The following is a 21,704-nucleotide window of genomic DNA, read 5'->3' as shown; positions in this document are numbered from 1 at the left end:
TGAAAATTGTCAACTAAACACGTTGAGGGATGGTGGGCAAATAAAATGCGACAAAGACCAGGGTGATATGAGAAGACTGCAGATGTTGAAGATTCAAATTAATTAAAGTTCATATAAAGCAGTTTTTTTCTATCTTTAGGATTTATTTTTTAAAGCAGACCAAACTATTTTTTGCCTACCTAGCTATTGCATCTCTGAGTAATAAGGGCAGGAGAGGAGTGATGGGAGGGCCTGAATGGACCAGATTATTTTATCCCGCGCCATTCTTGGTACGTGTGTATGTCCTTTAGTTTGATTGTCTTTTATTGCCCTGTGTAAAAATATAAATCTTTAAATACATTTTAATGGATTTTGCTTTGATGTTGGCCCAAACCTTGGAGTTGAATTTGGTCAGTAAAACCATAATGCTTGGCTTTGTATCGTTCAAGACCCAGAATACATTATTTTCAGTTCTCTCCCTGCATTTAGTAGTGTTTCGCCACTAAAGCAGACTTCCATTTGTTTCCATACTCCTGGAACAAGTGGCTAGTCTGTCACCAGAGACTTATAGATTGGTTGGGCACCACTCCACATCAAATGTGGCCGATCACGAGTGACATCCAGCCATTAGTGTGTTTAAAAGACTTGCAGATTGACACTCTGTATGTCTGCATTATGGACGCACCTTCCTTGGCCATCGAGGGACTCGAACCCGGAGCTTCTACTCGGAGGCAAGGACGTTTAGCAAGCACAAGGCCTCCTAGACACATTTTGGGCTGCATATAGTTATGTTCTGATCAAACGTTGCATGGAAGTGACAAGCTGACTTACCAACCTATTTTCTCCCATTGATAGCAAATCTCAGGCTGGGAATTTACTGTGTTCTAAATCATAGATGCAAACTGCATACTTGTAATCCACGGCGCAGCTCCGGTATCCAATGGTCTGAATTTTGCAGTACTAAATGTGGCATGGCTGTCGGTTTTATTCCCTGAAATTAACAGCAATTTTTCGGGTACGTACATGCACCAAAAGAATGTAGAAATACAGAATTTGAACCCTCTTCAGACCGCAATTAGAAATCCAATGAACAATGAATTCCTTTTCCACTCGAATATCACTGCTAAAAAGCTCCTTTAAAAAGTTCCACCTTGTTAGTTACATTTAATTACTCAGCGGGTTCCATTGCGGCAAATGCAGTGAGCAGCTAAAAGTCCATTGGCTTTGGCGGGACCGGGAAATACCACCCCTGGATTTTTAATGATGCATCAGATCACAACAACAGACCAATAACCTTCCCTGAATTTGAAAAACGAACTTTTGTGGCAAATGTTTCCAGTTTCAGATTAAAATGTCAAGTTTTTTAAGCTTTTAGTTTAAAATATGTTTGCATTTTTGCCTTTGTGTGTGTCCCAAAGATTTATTTCACTTTGCCAAACTGCATTAAAAAGAATACTCAGTGCACGGTTTTCATGAGATTTCTTCAATTGGTGCTTAACTTGCTTGATAACACCACTGTTGCTGAATGTCTGGAGAGCTCTTTGACTTTGGCCAAACTCAAAATAACCCGTTGGGTGAGGTTCCGCCTGAGATCAATGGAACCCACCACGCCCCCACCCGGCCCCCGCTACGGTTCCCAGGCGGGATGGGAGAATTCCCCCAAACATTGGAAAAGGTGAAATCCATTCCAGAGTCCGCTAGATCTTGTAGGCAGCTTTGTTCAAGTCAGTCGCAACCACCGTGATTCACTGGATAAAGGCAAATTACTGCAGATGCTGGAATCTGAAACCAAAAGAGAAAATGCTGGAAAATCTCAGCAGGTCTGGCATCACCTGTAAGGAGAGAAAAGGGCTGACATTTTAACCCAGATGATCCCTTGGCAAAGCTAAAAGTCATAGAAAGTGGGAGATATTTATACTGTAGAACAAGGGAATGAAAGATTAGTTAAAGCCACTGAAACAAAGGGAAAGGCTGCAGTGAACCTGTTGATTCACTGCTGGTGACAAAATCTGGACCACCATTACTTTTCTTTGTCTCTGGAAGTGACTTTCAGACTATCAACATTAAAAGTGAATTAGAGAGAATTTTCTGACGATACCATCACTCAAATACTGGCAGGTTATCTCAGATGGCTAGTGTGTGATCATTTAGATGAATGCCAACAGTGTGAGTTTGATTGCCGTTCTGGCTGAGGTAGTCTTGGGACTTGCCTCCTTGCCCTGTAACCTGAGAGTAAAAGACAATTACAAACTGACAAAAACACTACCAGGAGAAACAGCTTGGGATGAAGCATCAGCAGACAATGAGTTAAGGACCTGCCTTCAGCAGAGCACACGTCAAGATGAAGAAGCTCCACTCAGCTTATCTTTAGAGGGTGATGATGACAAACATCCAATAATTTCAATTAAATAAGAACTTTATACTGGTGTTAGATGTGTTGTGTTTTTTGTGTGTCTTGCATATTCTAAAATCAACTGGTGTGTTTGTGTTTTCTTGTAAGGCAAATATTGATTCATTGTTTAATGTCCATATATAGAAAATTTGTCTTGAGTGAAAAAGTGTGCTTTTAAGATACTGACATTTATTGTGATATTCTGTGTGCACTTCTTAAAGAATTACTTTTAAGGATGGATTTACACAGGTTTAGTGTGCAAAGTCTGCTTCACACTAAAATTGTAACGCAGAGAATATCACATAGTATTAATGTCAACATCTTAAAACTATAATTTTCACTCAACAAATTGTCCATATGTTGGACATTAAATAATGGATCAATGTTTGATTGACAAGATACATGGACACATCAGTGAGCTTGTCAACATACAAAACACATAAAACCCACATATGATGCTCAGTGTTCAGGAATCTAGCATCAGTACAAGGTTCTTCTAATTTAATTCCAATTATTAAATATTGTAATCTTCACCCTCTAAATGTTTAGCTCCAGTACCCCTTACAAATCTACCGCAATGTCGTGCTCATCCAACATTCTCATCCTCAATTATCTACATTATGTTGTTTCACCAACCCCTCAATTTAATGTTCTCATCTCATGTATAAACCTTTCATTCATTCTCCTCCCACATCCTCATCTCTATAAACTTCTTCAGTTGTATAATATCCTTCCCTGAACTCTTCATTCTGTTGACTTTGGTCACCTGTCCATTGCTCTCCTTTTCCCCCTTATTATTAGCTATTGGCATCACCTGACTTTCAGCCACTTAGGCTTGGGTTCAGAAATTCCTTTCCTAAACTCCTTTGATCCTTGAAGACAATTTTTAAAATTCAACTCCGTGACCAACATTTGGTTGTCCTCTCCTCATATTTTCTTCTTTGGGTTGGTGTCATTTTTGATTCAATTGGTTAGCATGTTTTCCATGTTAACGCTACTAGAATAAACTGACATTGATGTTGTTTGGAGACACTTTGCTCTTTAACATTCTTGAGCTTATGTGACATTCTCAGATGGTGAATTAGCTCTATGTGCACTAGATGCTTAGAGGTGCATTGGAAAACACATAACGTAGTGACAATCATGTTACACATGGCAAAGGTATGCAGCTACAATTTACTCATCATGTTCATCTTAACCATCGAATATACATGCAAAGCAATCCTCTACTGGTGAATGTGGGGCAAAGGATGCACAAAAGTAAATAAATTTAAAACTAAATCCAAAGCACAGTACAACCCAAGTTAAATGACGATGAATAATATGCAATAAGTATTTTAAATACATTACCTGGATGTAGAAACTGGCACCGTGTGCCGAGATTATTAGCTGATGAATAGCTTGGGAGAAATATAAATGTTAAAAGCTTTGGGATGGGGAGAAATGCTTTGCATGATCCTATGGGCTGACTCTTCCATCGAATGACAATCACTGTTGGATTACCACTCCACCATTTTTTTTTACTTTGGACTATAGCTCCATATTCCTGCCTTAACCAGCCCTCCTGAGAAATGAGGGGAGGAGCTGCTGCTGGAGTTCTTTGGTGCAATGCATGATTATCAAGGCAAACAAAGCCACTCATCTTTTTTGGCACTAGCTACTGTATTACACTAAGTTTAAATGTCCCTGCCATTCTTCCAAGATAGGTGAGAAGGTAAATGTGTAAGGTAAATGAATGAGAGGATTGGATGGGTCAGGTGGTCAGGGTATCAAGAAGTAATCAGCGATGGGAGCTGGAGTAATCGAGTCATTGGGGCGTCAGGGCTTTGGGATAGTCTGATAATTGGGCAAGGATAGGAGTAATCAGATGGGTCCAGTGTGATGTCAGGGGTTCAATAGTCTCATACCCAAGCATTTGAAATGATTTTAATCCTTCTAACTTTTCCTGCTAAGTAGATCGGGTCCATCCAAAATGTCCAACTTTAAATCAGAGTTTTGGAGCATTCCAGTTTATAGTAATTTCCCATTGGAAGTTGAAAATTCCTGGGCAATTCCTAAACATCCTTGCCAGGGGACATCCGAAGGGTTCACCAGCACACCTTTTGATTTGATTTGATTTATTATTGTCACATGTATTAACATACTGTGAAAAGTATTGTTGCTTGCTCGCTGTACCAACAAAACATGCTGTTCATAGAGAAGGAAAGGAGAGACTGCAGAATGTAGTGTTGCTAATGTAGCTAGGGTGTAGAGAAAGAACAACTTAATACAAGATAAGTCCATTCAAAAGTCTGACAGCAGCAGGGAAGAAACCTTTCTTGAGTTGGTTGGTACGTGCCCTCAGACTTTTATATCTTTTTCCTGAAGGAAGAAGGTGGAAGAAAGAATGTCTGGTGTGCGTGGAGTCCTTAATTGTGCTGGTGGATTTGCTGAGGCAATGGGAAGTGTAGATAGAGTCAATGAATGGGAGGCTGGTTTGTGTGATGGATTGTAGTTCCTTGCGGTCTTGGGCAGAACAGGAGCCATACCTAGCTGTGAAGCAACTAGAAAGAATGCTTTCTATGGTGCATCTGCAAAAGTTGGTGAGAATCATAAGAACATAAGAACATAAGAAATAGGAGCAGGAGTAGGCCATCTAGCCCTTCGAGCCTGCCCCGCCATTCAATAAGATCATGGCTGATCTGTCGTGGCTCAGTTCCACTTTCCCGCCCTCTCCCCATAACCCTTAATCCCCTCTCTTATCAAGAACCCATCAACCCGCTTCTTAAAAATATTTAGCGAGGCAGCCTCCACCACTTCAACGGGCAGAGAATTCCAGAGATTCACCACCCTTTGAGTGAAGAAGTTCCTCCTCAACTCCGTTCTAAACCGCCTCCCCTTTATCTTGAGGCTGTGCCCCTAGTCCTACTGTCTTTTTTGAGCGGGAAGAGTCTCTCCACCTCTACCCTATCCATCCCATTCATCATCTTATACGTCTCAATGAGATCTCCCCTCATTCTTCTAAACTCTAACGAGTACAAGCCTAGTTTATTCAGCCTCTCCTCATAGCTCAATCCCCTCAACTCCGGTATCAGCCTAGTAAACCTCCTCTGCACTCCCTCCAGGGCCAAAATATCCTTGCGCAGGTGCGGCGCCCAAAACTGCACACAGTACTCCAGCTGCGGCCTCACCAATGCCCTATACAGCTGCAGCAAGACCTCCCTACTTTTATATTCAATCCCCCTCGCTATGAAGGCCAGCATCCCATTCGCCTTCCTGACCACCTGCTGCACCTGCAAGCTGGGTTTTTGCGATTCATGCACAAGGACCCCGAGGTCCCTCTGCACCGTCGCCTGCTGCAGTTTTTCGCCACGTAAGTAATAGTCCTTCCTACCATTCTTCCTACCAAAGTGGACCACCTCACACTTGCCAACATTAAATTCCATTTGCCATTTCCTGGCCCATTCGCCCAGCCTATCTAGATCCTTCTGCAGACTCTCCACACCCTCCGCACAATTTGCCGTTCCCCCAATCTTGGTGTCATCAGCAAATTTCGACACCCTGCACTCGGTTCCCTCCTCCAGATCATCTATATAAATGGTAAATAGCTGAGGCCCCAGCACCGACCCCTGGGGCACCCCACTAGTCACCATCCGCCAATCCGAATAGCACCCATTGACCCCCACTCTCTGCCTCCTATTTGACAACCAATCCTCTATCATAGCTGACATGCCAAATTTCCTTAGTCTTCTAAGAAAATAAAGACATTGGTGGGCTTTCTTAACTATAGCATGGGGGGACCAGGACAGGTTGTTGGTGAACTGGACCAAAACTTGAAGCTCTCGACCCACCTGCCAGGGTAGCTCTGGGATACGCTCATCCAGAGACTGAAAGATCTGGGCTCATGTGTATACTATAATCTGACACAACACTGAAACTTCATGATTTATTTCAAAAGTAACAAGCAGTTAGAAAAATGCAGGAATTCAATATTATTGAGAACGTTTAAGGTAAGAGTTCTCATCCCACCTGCACGGTGGAGAACATCTTAGCACCAAAGGCAGTAATTTACCACTTGAATGAAGGTTATGTGTATCTGTAGCACCACCAATGCATTTTCCATTCACAAATACTCTTGGAACCTGGCAAAAAAAAATGGAATAATATATGTCAAACCCTGATTTGACTCCCTTTTTTATTCCTCCTGAATAGGTTCCCTTATCAAATGATATAGACTACACGATAAGAATATTGTAGACAAAAAACCCTGGATACATTTAGGAAACTGATAGATGGCACAAAAGGAGGACTGCAGGCTACTGCTGAATGGATTAACTAATTAAAGGTGAATAGACTTCCTCAACCATAATTACTTTGTGAACGTAAGCATGGATTTAAATGGATTTGGTTACACAGTGCAGTATCTTCTAATAATATTTTACCAGCTTTGAATGCAAGTCTATGTGGAATGATCATTCAATGACCATTGTGTCATTGGCCACACATGTTGCTACAAATGCTTGCTATAGAAGAGATATTTTCCACTGTATGTCAACTGATTTTTCTCTCCAGAACTTAAGAAAATACATCTGCATTTCCCTGCCGGAGGGTTTGTGGCTTTGACCCAATATTGTTCCAGTGCCTGTGTGATTTCATTAACTATCCAATTTTATTAAAGTGGAAACAGGGCCAATTACAATGCAGGTCTGGTGCTTGCATTAGTAAGTATCTGATTTATACTTCCAAGTTGCAGTGTTACATGCTTTGCAAAAAGCAAGATGAAATCACAGAAATCAGAAATGTTACATACAGCATGAACTGAGACAAATTATTCAATGTGTCTGTGCCAATTCATTGAAACCGTTATCCATTGAGTTTCCCCCCATACCCCTTTAGGCCTAAAATAAAGGCAAAGTTTGGTAAGATTAAGTAGCCATGAGTTTTATTTAAATATTGTTCAGTTTAATTGTTTTAAGGTTGATGATAAGAACATAAGAACATAAGAAATAGGAGCAGGAGTAGGCCAACTAGCCCTTCGAGCCTGCCCCGCCATTCAATAAGATCATGGCTGATCTGTCTTGGCTCAGTTCCACATTCCCGCCCTCTCCCCATAACCCCCAATCCCCTCTCTTATCAAAAACCCATCAACCCGCATCTTAAAAATATTCAGCGAGGCAGCCTCCACCACTTCAATGGGCAGAGAATTCCAGAGATTCACCACCCTTTGAGTGAAGAAGTTCCTCCTCAACTCTGTTCTAAACCACCCCCCCCTTTATCTTGAGGCTGTGCCCCCTAGTCCTGCTATCCTTTCTGAGCGGGAAGAGTCTCTCCACCTCTATCCTATCCATCCCATTCATCATCTTATACGTCTCAATGAGATCTCCCCTCATTCTTCTAAACTCTAACGAGTACAAGCCGAATTTATTCAGCCTCCCCTCATAGCTCAACCCCCTCAACTCCGGCATCAGCCTAGTAAACCTCCTCTGCACTCCCTCCAAGGCCAAAATATCCTTGCGTAAGTACGGCACCCAAAACTGCACACAGTACTCCAGCTGCGGCCTCACCAATGCCCTATACAGCCGCAGCAAGACCTCCCTACTTTTATATTCAATCCCCCTCGCGATGAAAGCCAGCATCCCATTCGCCTTCCTGACCACCTGCTGTACCTGCAAGCTGGGTTTTTGTGACTCATGCACAAGGACCCCGAGGTCCCTCTGCACCGTCGCCTGCTGCAGTTTTTCTCCATGGAAGTAATAATCCTTCCTACCATTATTCCTACCAAAGTGGACCACCTCACACTTGCCAACATTAAATTCCATTTGCCATTTCCTGGCCCACTCGCCCAGCCTATCTAGTTGGAATAACATTAGAATCAAACATGTAAACTTTGAAATTATTTGTTTTCAGAATTAAACTTATATAACAGCTGTGACAGTAAATAAACACATAGAGGGCAATCTTACCATTTCCCCTGCCGGCTGATGGGTGGGGCAAGTGGTGAGATTGTAAGAGAGCTGAGAAATTGGGCATACACCGATTCTCACCTCTTGCGATCTTACCAGCACCAAATATCTGGCAAGACCAGTTGGATATGAGGCTGATCTTAACATTTAAATCCAATTTAAATGTGATTTAAATATTACTGATGAACCCAGGATGCAATTGTGGAAATCTGTGACCCCTGTGGTGAAGGTTCTCTCTGGGCAGGATCACGTATGGCCCCCATCAACAGGACCAAACATGATGGCCTCGCCGGTAGAACCATAGGGCATTGAGGCCGCCCCAGGAGGTTGGCGGCAGAGGGAGTGCCCTTTGGGCAGAGTCAGCTTGGCACCTTGGCACTGCCCATTGGGCAGAGCCAAGTAGGTGGGACCTGAGGGGCAGTACCAGACTGGGGAGGGGGATGGTGGGGAGTGGGCAGGCCGCTTCGGTAGGGGGATCGCTGCGCCTTCTGCAACAGCATCGGTGGAGGCAATTCTGTGCACTATACAACAGCGATCGGTCGGGGCTGGGGGGAGGGGATGGAAGGGGTGACAATGAGCTACGGTTGGGCAGGGGGATTTGGCTGGCTAGAGCTGAGGGAGACAGTCGGCAGGTTTCTGTGCTCTCTCTGCTGCTATCAGCCGGCTTTCGCGCACTGTAGGCTCCAGTCACTCTCCCTGCTTGTGGATGTCAAGATTCGATTTTTTAAGTCGCCCAAAAAGTGCAAATTTCTCCTGTTTTCACAATTGTTCGGGACTTAGAATTTTTTTTAGTAAGATTGCCCGCCCTAGTTTTTACAAGTTAAATTTAGTTGTCCCTGTTACTGTTAATATTTTACCAGCAGGAAAGGAGCATATTTACAGAATATTACAATTTATGAAACTTGAACACTGATAAGAAAGAGAATCAATCTATGACATTATGCAAACCTAAGTTTTCAGACTTTTCCAATATACTTATCATCACTTATCATCTGAATGCCTTGCATTAAAGTATTGTCCTTCAATTATTCATTACTTCTAATTATTATTTTTCTAACCATCATTCTCTCTTCCTCTGCTTTTCAGTATCATTGAATCTCTTCTTGGCTACAGCTCTAGCTGTCCTCTGATTTCTTAAGTGGCTATGAATGGCTTAATATGTGAGGCATACAGGTAATCTATTAGCTTGCATGGTACTGTAATGCTGAGTTAGACTTGCCCACATGCAATATCTACATGCATTCATGTCCAAATAGGTCTCTCTATAGCAAACAACAGCAGACAGAGTGCCCTAGGCAAATTAATGCCAAGTGTACAGAACACCTCCTAAGCAGGCTGAGAGAAACTAACATTTTTTTCTATTTAGCTTTATTGTGGGTATTTTGATAGAATACACCAAAGTTACAGGAAAATAATTACATCAAATTGCATTTTCCCGAGTGGAGCTGCTTACTTTGCTCCTAGTATCTTATTTTTTATATATTTTTACAACTTCATAATTATGCAACTTAATTTAACTTAAGAAGATGGATGTAGGACAAATATTGATGACTTACTGTCCTAACGCCAGTCAATTCCTCAAGAGTATTTTGAATGTGAACACCATCCTTACGCTGATCCAATTCAATCGCCTTGAAATTGGCTCCTATTTCTTCAAAGATGCTCTTTGCCTTCTTACAATAAGGGCAATAGGACTTGGAAAATATAACTACACAATTTTGTACCACTTGGTTCTGAAAAAAATATAATTCGCAAGCAAGAAATTAATTAACTACTTCATTTTGTTCATCACCTGTTTCATGAATTTTTTTATAATCCTGGTCACATTTTACAAGGCCACTGTTACAATTACTTTTAAGAACATGAATTCATGTAGCAACTTCTGCATTGTCAGGAAGCCCAAAACTGCTTCACATTCAATTGATTATTTAAGTGTAAGTTCTGTGGTTTTGGAGGAAACATGGCAGCTTTTCCATTGGTAAGACTGATAAAGAACAGATACACTACACTGGCATATTTTCAGCTCAAGCTTTCTGAGAACAACATCCATCCATATATTTTCTGGTGCCTACTAGCATGTGAGGCAGACAAGCACGTACACATGTCTGTTTCCATAGCTAAAATTTCCTAGAACAGATCGCTAGCTGGCACCTAGAGGCTATAGCTTGACGGGCACGACTCTGCATCAAACACAGTTGACAAGGAGTCTCTCTAAATGCCTGCCACTGATATGTGTTTCGAAGGATTGGTAGATTGATATTCCAGTTGTTTGGCTGCATTATAGACACATCTTTTAAATCATCATAAGAGAGGGATATTAATGGTTTAATGTATAGAAAACATCCCATAATACTAAGGTTATGAGAGTAAGCAAATGGTTGCTTATATGTGGCATAAAGTTAAAGTAATCTTCAGGCATCTAGCAGCAGTAATGGCAGCATGCAGGATAAGCAATCAGTTACACAGATGTACTCTCACAGACAGCAAACCATATCCCTTTAGAAAGATTCATTAAAATCCATTTATTCGATCAAGATATTGGTCATACATCCTCATACGCTCTCTTTCAGGCTTGGCATCCTTTTTTTAGTTAAGCTCATTTGCAAACAGTCATTGCATCGATACAATATGATGATTTGCTATGCCTCTTCATGGTAATGATTTAATTTGACTTCAAAATCTGAGTCATACTGTAGCATTACAGTTCTGAGGGATAATGGAATGATAATCTTTGAAAGGGTTCTGATGTTCTGACAGCATTCAATTGTGGAAGGTGTTTGAGAAACCTTTTCTAAAATGTGTTAAAACAATGTGTTAAAGCAATGTTGTTCATCATGGCTGATGGTCCTCCAGCAGCAGGTGATGTTTGTCTCATTGGGAACTGTCTGTAAAGCAGAGTACTGCTTTATGCAGCTTCTTGAGATGAACCCCTACAAAAACAACTGTACCTTTTTCCAAACCTTCTTTACAAAGGTATGTCTCTGAAGGAGGTGGGTGATGGTCGATTCTCCATTGAAGTCACCTTGGGGCCAGTATGCCAAGGGTGGTGAGACTCCGTGTCTACAGGAAGGATCTGCCGTGGAGGCCTGTTCGTACAGCCAGTTGAGCTGCAGTTTGAAAATTATGGTAATGAGGCCAAATGACTTTTGATAGGGCCCACCAGCTTCTCTTCTCACAGGGTCTGGAGAACCTTAGCTGCTGTCCATTACCTGATGGACTTGTGGTCAAAAATGCTTTGCCCAAATGGATACAATGTAATCATTTTGGAGTGACATGGTGGCACGGTGGTTAGCACTGCTGCCTCACAGAGCTAGGGACCCGGGTTCGATTCCCAGCTTGGGTCACTGTTTTTGTGCAGTTTGCACGTTCTCCCTGTGTCTGCATGGGTTTCCTCTGGGTGCTCCAATTTCCTCCCACAGTCTAAAAGTCATGCTGGTTAGGTGCATTGAACCGTACAGACGCCGGATTTGTGGCAACTGGGGGAATTTCATAATAACCATGCAGTGTTAATATAAGCCTTATTTGTGACTAATAAATAAAGTTTTCAAAAGCTGTGGCTCTATGGAAAACAACACAACTGCTGCAGTGAATCAAAGAGAAGAAACAAATGTCAAACACATCTTTGTGACGTGCCTCTCGAGTGGTTACTCCAGATGAGTAAATGAATAACAACAGCATTCGGATAATAGTGAAGGAAACTCACGCGAATAAAATGCAAAGCAGCTTCACGATGTTCTTCTGGTAATTTGGTAAAAAACTGACCCATCTTCACAAAAGAAAAAACGTACTCTGGTATGTGAAAGAGGAATAGATTAAAGCACAACGCACTGAACACCTTTGAACTTCTATAAATACCGTCGCCAGTAAAGGCAATGTGTGGTTACCCTTATGGTTAGGGGTAACTTTTGGAAAATAAGCAGGATCTAGTGCACAAAACACAGAAACCTCCTCCACCTCCCAGCAACGATAAGTCTTCTGCCTGACTGGCTGAGTTATTCCAGCATTTCCTGTTTTTATTTCCGATGTTTAAACAACGTTAAATATGCTGAAATTAAGAAAAAAAACAGAAAATGCTGTAAAACCTCAGCGGCTAAGACAACATCCGTGCAGAGAGAATAGAGCCAACGTTTCAAGTCAGGATGACCCTTTGTCAGAGTTCAAGAGTTAAAGGTGCTGGTTCGACTTCAGCGATTTCACGCAGTTTCAACGGAGCCAAACGTGCTTCGACAATGTTCGCCACTGACAGACGCACGCCGTGAGGAAAGAGAGGTCGTGCGCTGCCAGAAATGGCCATACACGATCAGAGGGCACCCAGCGCCAGAAGCGAAAGCGGCACAAGCTAAATAAGCGAGAACAAGTGTGGGGATGGAGTCTGAAACTTGCTCTTACCACTGCAAACATGCCACCTTCCCAGGTAGCGATTGCAGGGACATTGTCCATGGAATGCACAGGCTGTTGGATTCCGCTACACGGCGGCGTCACAATGAGCGTGTCAGCTTCACTCTCAACCACATGGGGAGAGTCCGGCAGTCAGCAACACTCCCTGGGGAGGCAAGGCTTGCAATGGTCATTAAAAATAAGTCACACCAACCACAACATGCAAAAATCAACAGCATCCTTTTTTTGTATAGAGGTCAACTTGTACAGACGTGTGTATGTTCACTATTTATCATACTTATTATTTTCCGGGTATGGAGTTGCCAGTGATCCAAATGGAGAACTGGCGCTGATCATTATTATTAAGGGAAGTGTAAAGATAAAGTGTAAATATATACCAAGATGTGGAGATGCCAATGTTGGACTGCGGTGGACAAGAGTCACCTGGCGAAGGAGCAGCACTCTAAAAGCTTGTGATTTCAAATAAACCTGTTGGACTATAACCTGGTGTGGTGTGAACTCTCATCTCGTAAATATATATATCATTATACTATGTATATTTAAATTGGAATAGAGCAATAAAACCGCGTTTTTGATAAAATAAAAATATTTCTTAAGTGTATTATCTGTAAATAAATACAAACAGTGGAGAAAATAGCAGGTCTGGCAGCATTTGTGGGGAGCATTTGTGATGTCTTGAGTCAGATATGAAGCAAAGTCATATTTGCTCCAAATATTGTGGCAAATTTTGTAACGGGAGGCATTCCTCACTCTTCACCAACCTCCACCCTCTCAAACCCCAGTAGAAATGTTGGATTTGAGCTCACTGATTTTATAAAAGGATGTCCTATGGTAATATGTTGGGGATGGCCTTAACATGATAAGCGTTGGACCTCTGTTTCTAAGAAAAATTAAGTTCTGGCCTCAGGAGCTGCTGGCTAATCTGATTAACTGGCAGCAGTGTGGCTCAATAGCACCAGAACTCAGTAGCTGCTGCTGAAGTTACAAGCAATCCCAATGGTGAACCCAGAGATTTTGGTCAGGGAGGGATTGGAGACCTGAGAAAGGTGTGTTTGAGTTTCAGAGGCCAGGGGCAGTGGGGAGTCACAAAAATGGGACAGGATTCTAAAGATGGGAGGTACCTCCAAGGAGCACAGGGGACTTCTAAAGGAAGTTCCTCCACTCCCTTCTTGCCATTTCCGCCCCCAAGTTGGAAAAATAACAGGCTGATTTCCTTCCACAGCCGTCTATGTTATTGCAGCGGAGGTCATTAAATGGTTAGTTAAGCTCCTCAATAGGCCTAAAGGTATGTGGTTTAGCTGACATCTTACCTGCCCACTGTAATAGAAAGGACAGCTTGGCACTGGGCAGGAAGGTGATGGGCCAGACCCCCTTTACATACCAGCCCAACCTGAAAATACATCACTGGGGGCTGGAGAATTTTTAACTTTGCTTCTCTCTGCACAGACATTGTCACTCCTGCTGAGTTTCTCTAGCATCTTCTGTTTTTATTTCAGATTTCCGGCACCCATGGTATTTTGCTTTTATATAAGCTTGAGGGGTTGTCTGGCTTACTCCTATGGTTCAGGCAGTAAGGCAACTTTGGCCTTTCCACTGTGCCATTAATCTTTTGTACCCATTTGAATCACTTGTGAAGGCAGCTTCAGTTTCGTGTCTTAGCTGGAGAACAGCACTGCCATGGGTGGAGCATTGCTTCTGCTTTATTCTCTCAGCATTACAGACTATTATCTTCTGCCAACATTTGTATGTTTAGTGCTAGCTAAATCAGGGCTGTTAAAATAGTTGTGCTGATAATGAAAACTCATAAATGGTAATAATCCAAAATTGGGTTTTGAAGATTTCTGATGCAGGGACTGTGACAATTTCCTTTGGCAGCTTGTTGCACTACGGGATTTTCCTTGGGAAGAAAGATTGTTGATGCACCATCTTGGAAACAAATAGTCTGTTGTTTGTGTGGACAGTTACCTTGTGTTTTATCATTGCAGGAGGGCACAAGATATTTGTTTCTGTCAATTCCCACTAGTCCTTTCCATATTTTACAGAATACAGTCTATTTTTCTCCCTCTTTGCTGTAGTGATTTCCATTCCAAATCTCTAATTAAGGATGTATTTTCCATATTGATTCATGACATCTTTGGATTGCTTGAATCTTGTTTATATCTCTCGCCATATAAGGATCCATATACAACTTGCATTCTCTAGGACTGGATGAACAAATGTTTGGTGAGCTACAACCCTGATATTTTTGTTACAATATTAAAGATTCTTCCAAGAACCGTGCTTCTTTTGGATGTTTTCTGCTGAATGTGGAATCCCCACTGAAAATGAATTTACCCACCACAAGGGTAGCTTAGACTAATGCTGCTTAAAGTCTGTGCATGAGTCTTGGTATGAATGGGACAATGTAATGTTCTCATTTTGATCCTACTTTCCATACAATTTATACTGCAAACACAACTCATTGAAAATATATTGCTACTCTTCTCTACTTTGTATTTCCCCACCAAGCATGGTTGAAATAAAGAACGTAGTCGGATAAGAGTTTCAACCTTTGTCACTCCACTGGACCGTGGTGTATTGACATATGAAAAGAGTTTCTCTTCCATAGTGCTTTTAGTAAATAGAAATAGTATAAACTATAAGAATATTCTTTAGTCAGCATAGTAGCACTGCTGCCTCACAGCGCCAGGCACCCAGCTTCAGTTCCGGCCTCCGGTCACTGTTTGCACAGAGCTTGCACTTTCTTCCTGTGCCTGCGTGGGTTTCCTCTGGGTGCTCTGGTTTCCTCCCACAGTCCAAAGATATGTGAATTAAGTTGGTTGACCATGCTAAATTGTCCCTAATGTCAGGGGATTAGCAGGGAAAATGTGCATGGTTGGGATTGTAGTCAATGCAGACTCGATGGGCCGAATGGCTTCTTTCTGCACTGTAAAGATTCTATGATAAGTTAGCTGCAATATAATTAAAGTCAAAGCAACCTGCTGAACTAATTTTGATTGCCTGAAGGAGTTGAAAAAAGATCTGAAAAAGATTTTCAGATCTTTCTCCACCTGACCTAAGTTTTTAATTTTTTTTTGCCTCTCACAGAGATTACTAGGCTTGATATGGGTAGGGAATGTTTGTATCACAACTGCATCTGGTTCCCATAATCATGGCACAGTGGTTAGCACTCCTGCCTCACAGCACCAGGGATTCCAGTTTGATTCCCAGCTTGGGTCACTTGCATGTTCTCCCCATGTCTGCATGGGTTTCCTCTGGATGCTCCAGTTTCCTCCCACAGTCTGAAAGACATGCTGGTTCGGTGCATTGATCCAAACAGGCGCCGGAGTGTGACAATTAGGAGAATTTCACAGCAACTTTGTTGTAGTGTTAATGTAAGTCTTACTTGTGACTAATAAATATACTTTTAATTTAATTAGTGCTCCTGTTATTTAATATTATCCCTTGATGTACTGTGGTTATATTATGTAGTACCTACATTCAGAAATTGACCAAGGATAATTTAACAGCATCTTGCTTTGCTATGGCTTTAATCACTGAGAAGAGCAGTGGCAACATTAGTCTTTAAAACTGCACACTATTCTGAGTTCATCATACAGCACTGTTCTTTATTCATTGCTTATATCCTGGAATTCCCTTCCTAACGTGGAACTGAGCCACAACAGATCAGCTATGATCTTATTGAATGGCGGGGCAGGTTCAAAGGGCTAGATGGCCTACTCCTGCTCCTATTTCTTATGTTCTTAACCCCATTACTACAGAATTTCAACAAGATGGCCTATCATCATCTTCTCTGGGTAGCTAGGGATGGCCTATAAATATGGCCTTTTCAGTAGCACCTGTGTAGAACCTGTGTACAATTCCAACATTGCAGAAGAGACCATCAAGCCTGGACCAACTATCTGATAGAGTATCTTACATAGGCTCTCTCCCTCGCCCTCTCCTGTAACCCCACACATTTCCCACGGCTAATTATTTAACTTACACATCTTGGGACACTAAGGTGCAAACTAGCATGGCCAATTCATCTAACTTCCACAGCTTTGGACTGGGAGGAAACTGGAGCACCCGGTGGAAACCCATGCAAACACAGGGAGAAGGTGCAAACTCCACACAGACAGTAACCCAAGGCTGGAATTGAACCTAGGTCCTTGGTGCTATGGGACATCAGTACTAACCACTGTGCCGCCCTGAAAACCAATTTAAAACAAAACCCCACTAGACCTGTTTTTCATGACTACATTCAAACATCTTCCAATGAATACAATTATTTTGAAATGGAAAATGCAAATGCAATAACTTTGCAACTCTGAATTCCACAAAAACAGCTTATGTTTCTATAGCTATCTGATGCAAGAAAAGATCTCTGAGCCTTACATAAAAAAGGAAAATAAACAGTGAACACAACAGAGAGAAAATGATAGAAGCAAAATACTGCGGTGCTGGAATCTGAAAAAAACCCAGAAAATACTGGAAAACCTCAGCAGGTCTGACAATATCTGTGGGGAGACAATAGAGTCAACGTTTTGAGTCTTTGTCAGAACTGAGAGCAAAGAGAATCAGCAGAGATTTATACTATGAGGGAGCAAATGGAGTGGGGGGAGGGAGGGGGGCAGGAAGGTGGAATGGGCCAAAGGGAATGTGAATGAGGATACAGAAGGCTGGGAAGGTGCTAAAAAGTGTCCATTAAGTGATCAGAATGTATGAATGGCAGAACAGAAGTGCAAATTGCTAAAGGACTGCCTGAGAAAGGTGCTATTTGTTTTAAAGGGGGGAGGGGGATGCAAGAAAGAGAGCCAGAATGGAAAGTGAAAAAATGGAGGTGAGAAAGGATGATAAAATGGCTGAATAGGATGAAACAAAATGAAATAAAATAAATGGAAATGCAGTGAAGGGGGAGGAGAAAGAGTTCATACTCTGAAGTTGTTGAACTCAATGTCCAGTCCAGAAGGCTGTAAAATTCCCCATCAGAAGATGCCGTGCTGTTCCTCCAGTTTGCATTGGGGTTCATTAGAACATTGCAAAAGCCAAAGACGGACTTGTGGACAGGGGAGCAGGGTGGCGTGTTAAAGTGACAAGCAACAGGAAGGTCAGGATCCTGCTTATGGATAGACTGAAGCAAAACGATCACCCAGCCCACGTTTGGTTTCTCTGCTGTAAAGTAGACCGCATTGGGAGCAGTGAATGCGATAGACCAGATTGAAGGAGGTACATGTGTAGCGCCGCTTCACCTGAAAGGGATGTTTAGGACTTGAGACAGTGAGCAAGGAGGAGGTAAAGGGGCACCTTTATGATTTCATGGGAAGACTTGGATGTGTTTGCGAGCCCTGTCAACCACAGTGGGAGGGAAACCATGACTGAGGAAGAAGGAAGACATATCGACAGTGTTATTTTGGAAAGTAGGATCATCAGAACAGATGCGGCAGAGACAAAGAAACTAAGAGAATGGAATGGAGTCCATTCCATACAGGATGTGGGGTGTGAGAGCTGTAGTCAAGGTAGTTGTGGGAGTCGGTGGGCTTGTAATGGATACTAGTGGGCAGTTTATCACCAGAAATGGAGACAGAGAGGTCAAGGAAGGAAGGGAAGTGTCAGAGATGGACCATGTGAATGTGATAGAGAGATGGAAATTGGAAGCTAAATTGATAAATTTTTCCAGATCCAGACAAGAGCATGAAGTGGCATCAACATAGTCATCAATGTACCAATAAAGGAGTTGTGGAAGGGGGTTGGAGTAGGACTGGAACAGGGAATGCTCCATATAACCCATAAAGAGACAGACATGCTGGTGCCCATAGCTACATCATTTATTTGGAGGAAGTGAGACAAGTTAAAGGAAAGATTCTTAAGGGAGAGAACCAGTTCAACGGGGTGGAGGAGGGTAGTAGTGGATGTAGATTGTTCAGACCTCTGTTCGAGGAAGAAGCAAAGAACTTTGAGGCCATCCTGGTGGGGAATGGAGGTGTAGAGGAATTGGACATCCATGGTGAAGAGGAGGTGGTTTTGGCCAGGGAACTGGAAATCATTGATAAGGTGTAGGGCATTGGAGGAATTGCGGATGTAGGTGGAAAGGGACTGGACAAGAGACGGAATGAAATCAAGATATGGGGAAATGAGTTCGGTGGGGCAGAGACAGGCTGACACAATGGGCCTACCAGGGCAGTCTTGTTTGTGGATTTTGGGAAGGAGGTAGAAGCGAGCTGTCTGGAGTTATGAGGCTTTGAAGTTGGAGGCTGTGGAGGGAAGATCGCTAGAGGAGATGAGGTCATCTAACAGTACGGGGAACAGTGGCTCAATGTTCTGTGGTTGGATTGCTGTCCAGGGGGCAATAGGGGGATGTGTCCAAGAAATGGTGCACAGCCTCTATGAAGTAGAGGTCCTTATGCAGACAACAACCCTTGTTGGCGGGTTTGATGACAAGGTTAGGGTTGGACCTAAGAGAGCAAAGTGCAGCAAGTTTGGAAGCCGAAAAGGAAGTTGAAATGATCAGGGGAAAGACCAAAGATACATGTAGCTCAGTAAAATAGTTTTGATGAGGTTATTGCAGATGGGAAGTGGAACAATTGCAGGGAGCTAGAGAGTAGAAGCAGCTCAATGGCTAAATAATTTTTTTTCACTGTATTTTTAAAATTTCATTTGTGGGACATGGCTATCACTGGTTGGCCAACATTTATCGTCCATCCGTAGTTGCCCCTTGGAGAGCAGTTGAGAGTCAACCATGTTGCTGTAGCTTGGAGCCATGTTTAGGCTAGACCAAGTAAGGATAGCAGAATTCTTTCCCTAGTGAACTAGATTGGGTTTTCCAACAATCAACAATGGTCATCAGTAGATTCTTGATTCTCAATTTTCTTTATTGAATTTGAAGCCCACCATCTGCTGTGATGGGATTCAAACCCAGGTCCCCAGAACATTAGCTGAGTTTCTGGATTAATAGTCTGGCGATAATACCACCAGGTCATCACTTCCCCTTGTATACCAATACATAAACCAAACCAAATCAAAACCAAACTAAATCAAGTCATTGTGTCAGGATGGCAGAAAATGGGGTCAAGTGAAAACAAAAACAGTGTTAGGAAAAGTAAAGGCTAGTGGCAATGCAAAAGAGAAAATGCTGGAAAATCTCAGCAAGGTCTGGCAGCATCTGTAAGGAGAAAAAATAACTGACGTTTCGTGTCCAGATGACCCTTTGTCACATTGCTTTTTGCTAACGGCAATGTGGCTGGAAGAGGCCACTCATGTCCAGTGAGGTGAGTACGTGGAGGGAGTTTAAAATAATGAGGAGAAATGTAAAAGTCAACTCAATGATGCCACAAGGAGCCCGTGGAATTCAGAGAAGCTGGGAAAGCCAGACTTTATGTGTGTGTGTCTGGGTGAGGAGGGATTTTGCAGCCACTGGGACCTGTTGAAGTCTGTGCAAGGTTGAGACTAGTTGGGACGGTGCGCTGAAGTTGCTGCTCGAAGTCTCCGCCTCCTGTGGAAGCCGTTGCCAGGGGAGATCCCGGGAGCCGTAAATAACGTTATAACCCAATCTCACTCCCAGACCCAGAAGAGTGAGAACGGCGCACCGGTACAGGCGGTGATTCCGGCGGGTTTTGCTTTGAAGAGTCGTGGCCAGTCTCGGCTGTAAGCAATCCTTTGAGCTGAGCAGTGTGACTCGGTACTTTTGTTCGGTGCCTTCGGGCAGTGTGTTCGGGCAGCCCGGCCCCGTGGCCCGGGGAGAGGAGGGGTCCTGATTGCTGACAGGCAGTGCAGCGGGGCAGCCCCGGCTCTCAGGACCCGGTTGTTAGGAGGCCAGGCAAGATGGCGGACGTGCTGAGCGTACTGCGTCAATACAACACCCAGAAGAAGGAGATTGTGGTGAAAGGGGACGAGGTCATTTTCGGGGAGTTTTCCTGGCCCAAGAATGTGAAGACGAATTATGTAATCTGGGGGTGAGTGGTGTCCACGAGGTTAATTTATTTGGTTTTTTTTTGAAGGAGGGGGAGGGGGGGGTCAGGTCTGATCTGATAATGTTGTGGGGGGGAGCTCGGGATAAGGAGTTGAGTGGAGTTTGAGCAGCATGTGCAGGATGCTGCTGCTTTCCCCGTCCAAACTGCGAGCGGATCGTGGATGCTGGTGCCAGTTTCATCCATAATATCACCAAACAAGTCAATTACTTTGGTTGTTTAGTCAAAAAAAGGGAGAGGTTGTGTTTGTTTAATATGCTGGACAGTGTTTTGCGGGAAACTGACACACTTGTATCGCTCCGTGTAATCGACAAGTATTGGCTGAAGTTGATCGTCACCCCGTTTTTTTTAGAAAAGTCTGCGGATAGATAGGTTTGCACAAACTTTTCTTGACTTTTTTGCATTTTTTTTCTCCAGCTGCTTGCATGGCTTTGGTTGACTGGAGTCTTTTAAAAATAAACACGCGGATTCTTTCTCGGATTTTGCATTGAGATATTGTGGCCGAGTTTCCTATTGCAACGATTTTTCAATCCGCGAGATTGAATACTTTGTAAATACGTTTGTTATAAACTATCGATAATCGGATGAGATATTAAACCCAATTACTGTCTGCTGCTTCCGGTGACTGTTTCATTTTAAGGACCCACTGACATTATTGGAAGAACAGTGTGCTTGTGTTTTAGCCAATACTATTGACTGGCATGCAATTGGTTGCATAACAGTAACTCCACTGAAGGCTAATTCCACCAAGTGTTCCTGAGACATTTTGAAACAAGATGACGCTTTGGTCAGCCGAATGATTCACGTTCAAAGAAAATACAAACAGCTTCTAAGCTAACCTTCTGAGGAAATTTAGTTGATATAGAATGTACTTCTCGTAGCAGGCCTCGTCCCAATTACTAAAACCACCCAGCAGTATTGATAACAGACCTGAGTATTTGTAGGACTATGGCTGAAATTTCTGTTACCTACAAAAGTAACACCTAACGCTGACAAGCTCTCTGCTGCTTTAAAAGCTAGAGCAACCTTCTTGGGACGCTTGCTTTG

At 42.8% G+C, this 21,704-nt stretch overlaps 2 protein-coding genes across 6 annotated transcripts in view; one reads left to right on the top strand and one right to left on the bottom strand.

The window, feature by feature from the left end:
* Positions 1 to 1,665: 1,665 nt before the first annotated feature.
* glrx2 (glutaredoxin 2) lies at positions 1,666 to 13,229 on the bottom strand. 5 transcript variants are annotated; one of them, XM_080196615.1, is made up of 5 exons: positions 12,198 to 12,690; positions 12,017 to 12,102; positions 9,870 to 10,046; positions 6,423 to 6,492; positions 1,666 to 1,761 (listed from the first exon to the last, which is right to left on the bottom strand). In XM_080196615.1, the coding sequence occupies exons 2-5, from the start codon at positions 12,077 to 12,079 to the stop codon at positions 1,700 to 1,702; spliced, it is 372 nt and encodes a 123-aa protein (XP_080052741.1). In that variant the 5' UTR covers positions 12,080 to 12,102; positions 12,198 to 12,690; the 3' UTR covers positions 1,666 to 1,699. The 5 variants fall into 5 exon arrangements, with proteins under 5 accessions (XP_080052741.1, XP_080052740.1, XP_080052739.1 ...); XM_080196614.1 differs by having other exon boundaries at positions 1,688 to 1,761; positions 6,380 to 6,492; XM_080196613.1 differs by lacking the exons at positions 1,666 to 1,761; positions 12,198 to 12,690 and adding an exon at positions 12,703 to 13,229 and having other exon boundaries at positions 6,283 to 6,492.
* A 7,254-nt stretch (positions 13,230 to 20,483) lies between these two features.
* cdc73 (cell division cycle 73, Paf1/RNA polymerase II complex component, homolog (S. cerevisiae)) overlaps positions 20,484 to 21,704 on the top strand; it is a 338,701-nt gene continuing 337,480 nt past the window's right edge. Inside the window, exon 1 of the mRNA XM_080195857.1 lies at positions 20,484 to 20,642. Within this exon, the coding sequence (XP_080051983.1) occupies positions 20,512 to 20,642 (131 nt within the window). The 5' untranslated portion in view covers positions 20,484 to 20,511. The remainder of the gene's footprint in view (positions 20,643 to 21,704) is intronic.

The sequence above is a fragment of the Carcharhinus amblyrhynchos genome, chromosome 9 (genome assembly GCF_965287045.1).
Source record: "Carcharhinus amblyrhynchos chromosome 9, sCarAmb.v2.hapA, whole genome shotgun sequence".
Classification (NCBI taxonomy): Eukaryota; Metazoa; Chordata; class Chondrichthyes; order Carcharhiniformes; family Carcharhinidae; genus Carcharhinus; species Carcharhinus amblyrhynchos.
This window is presented reverse-complemented; position numbering and strand designations above follow the sequence as displayed.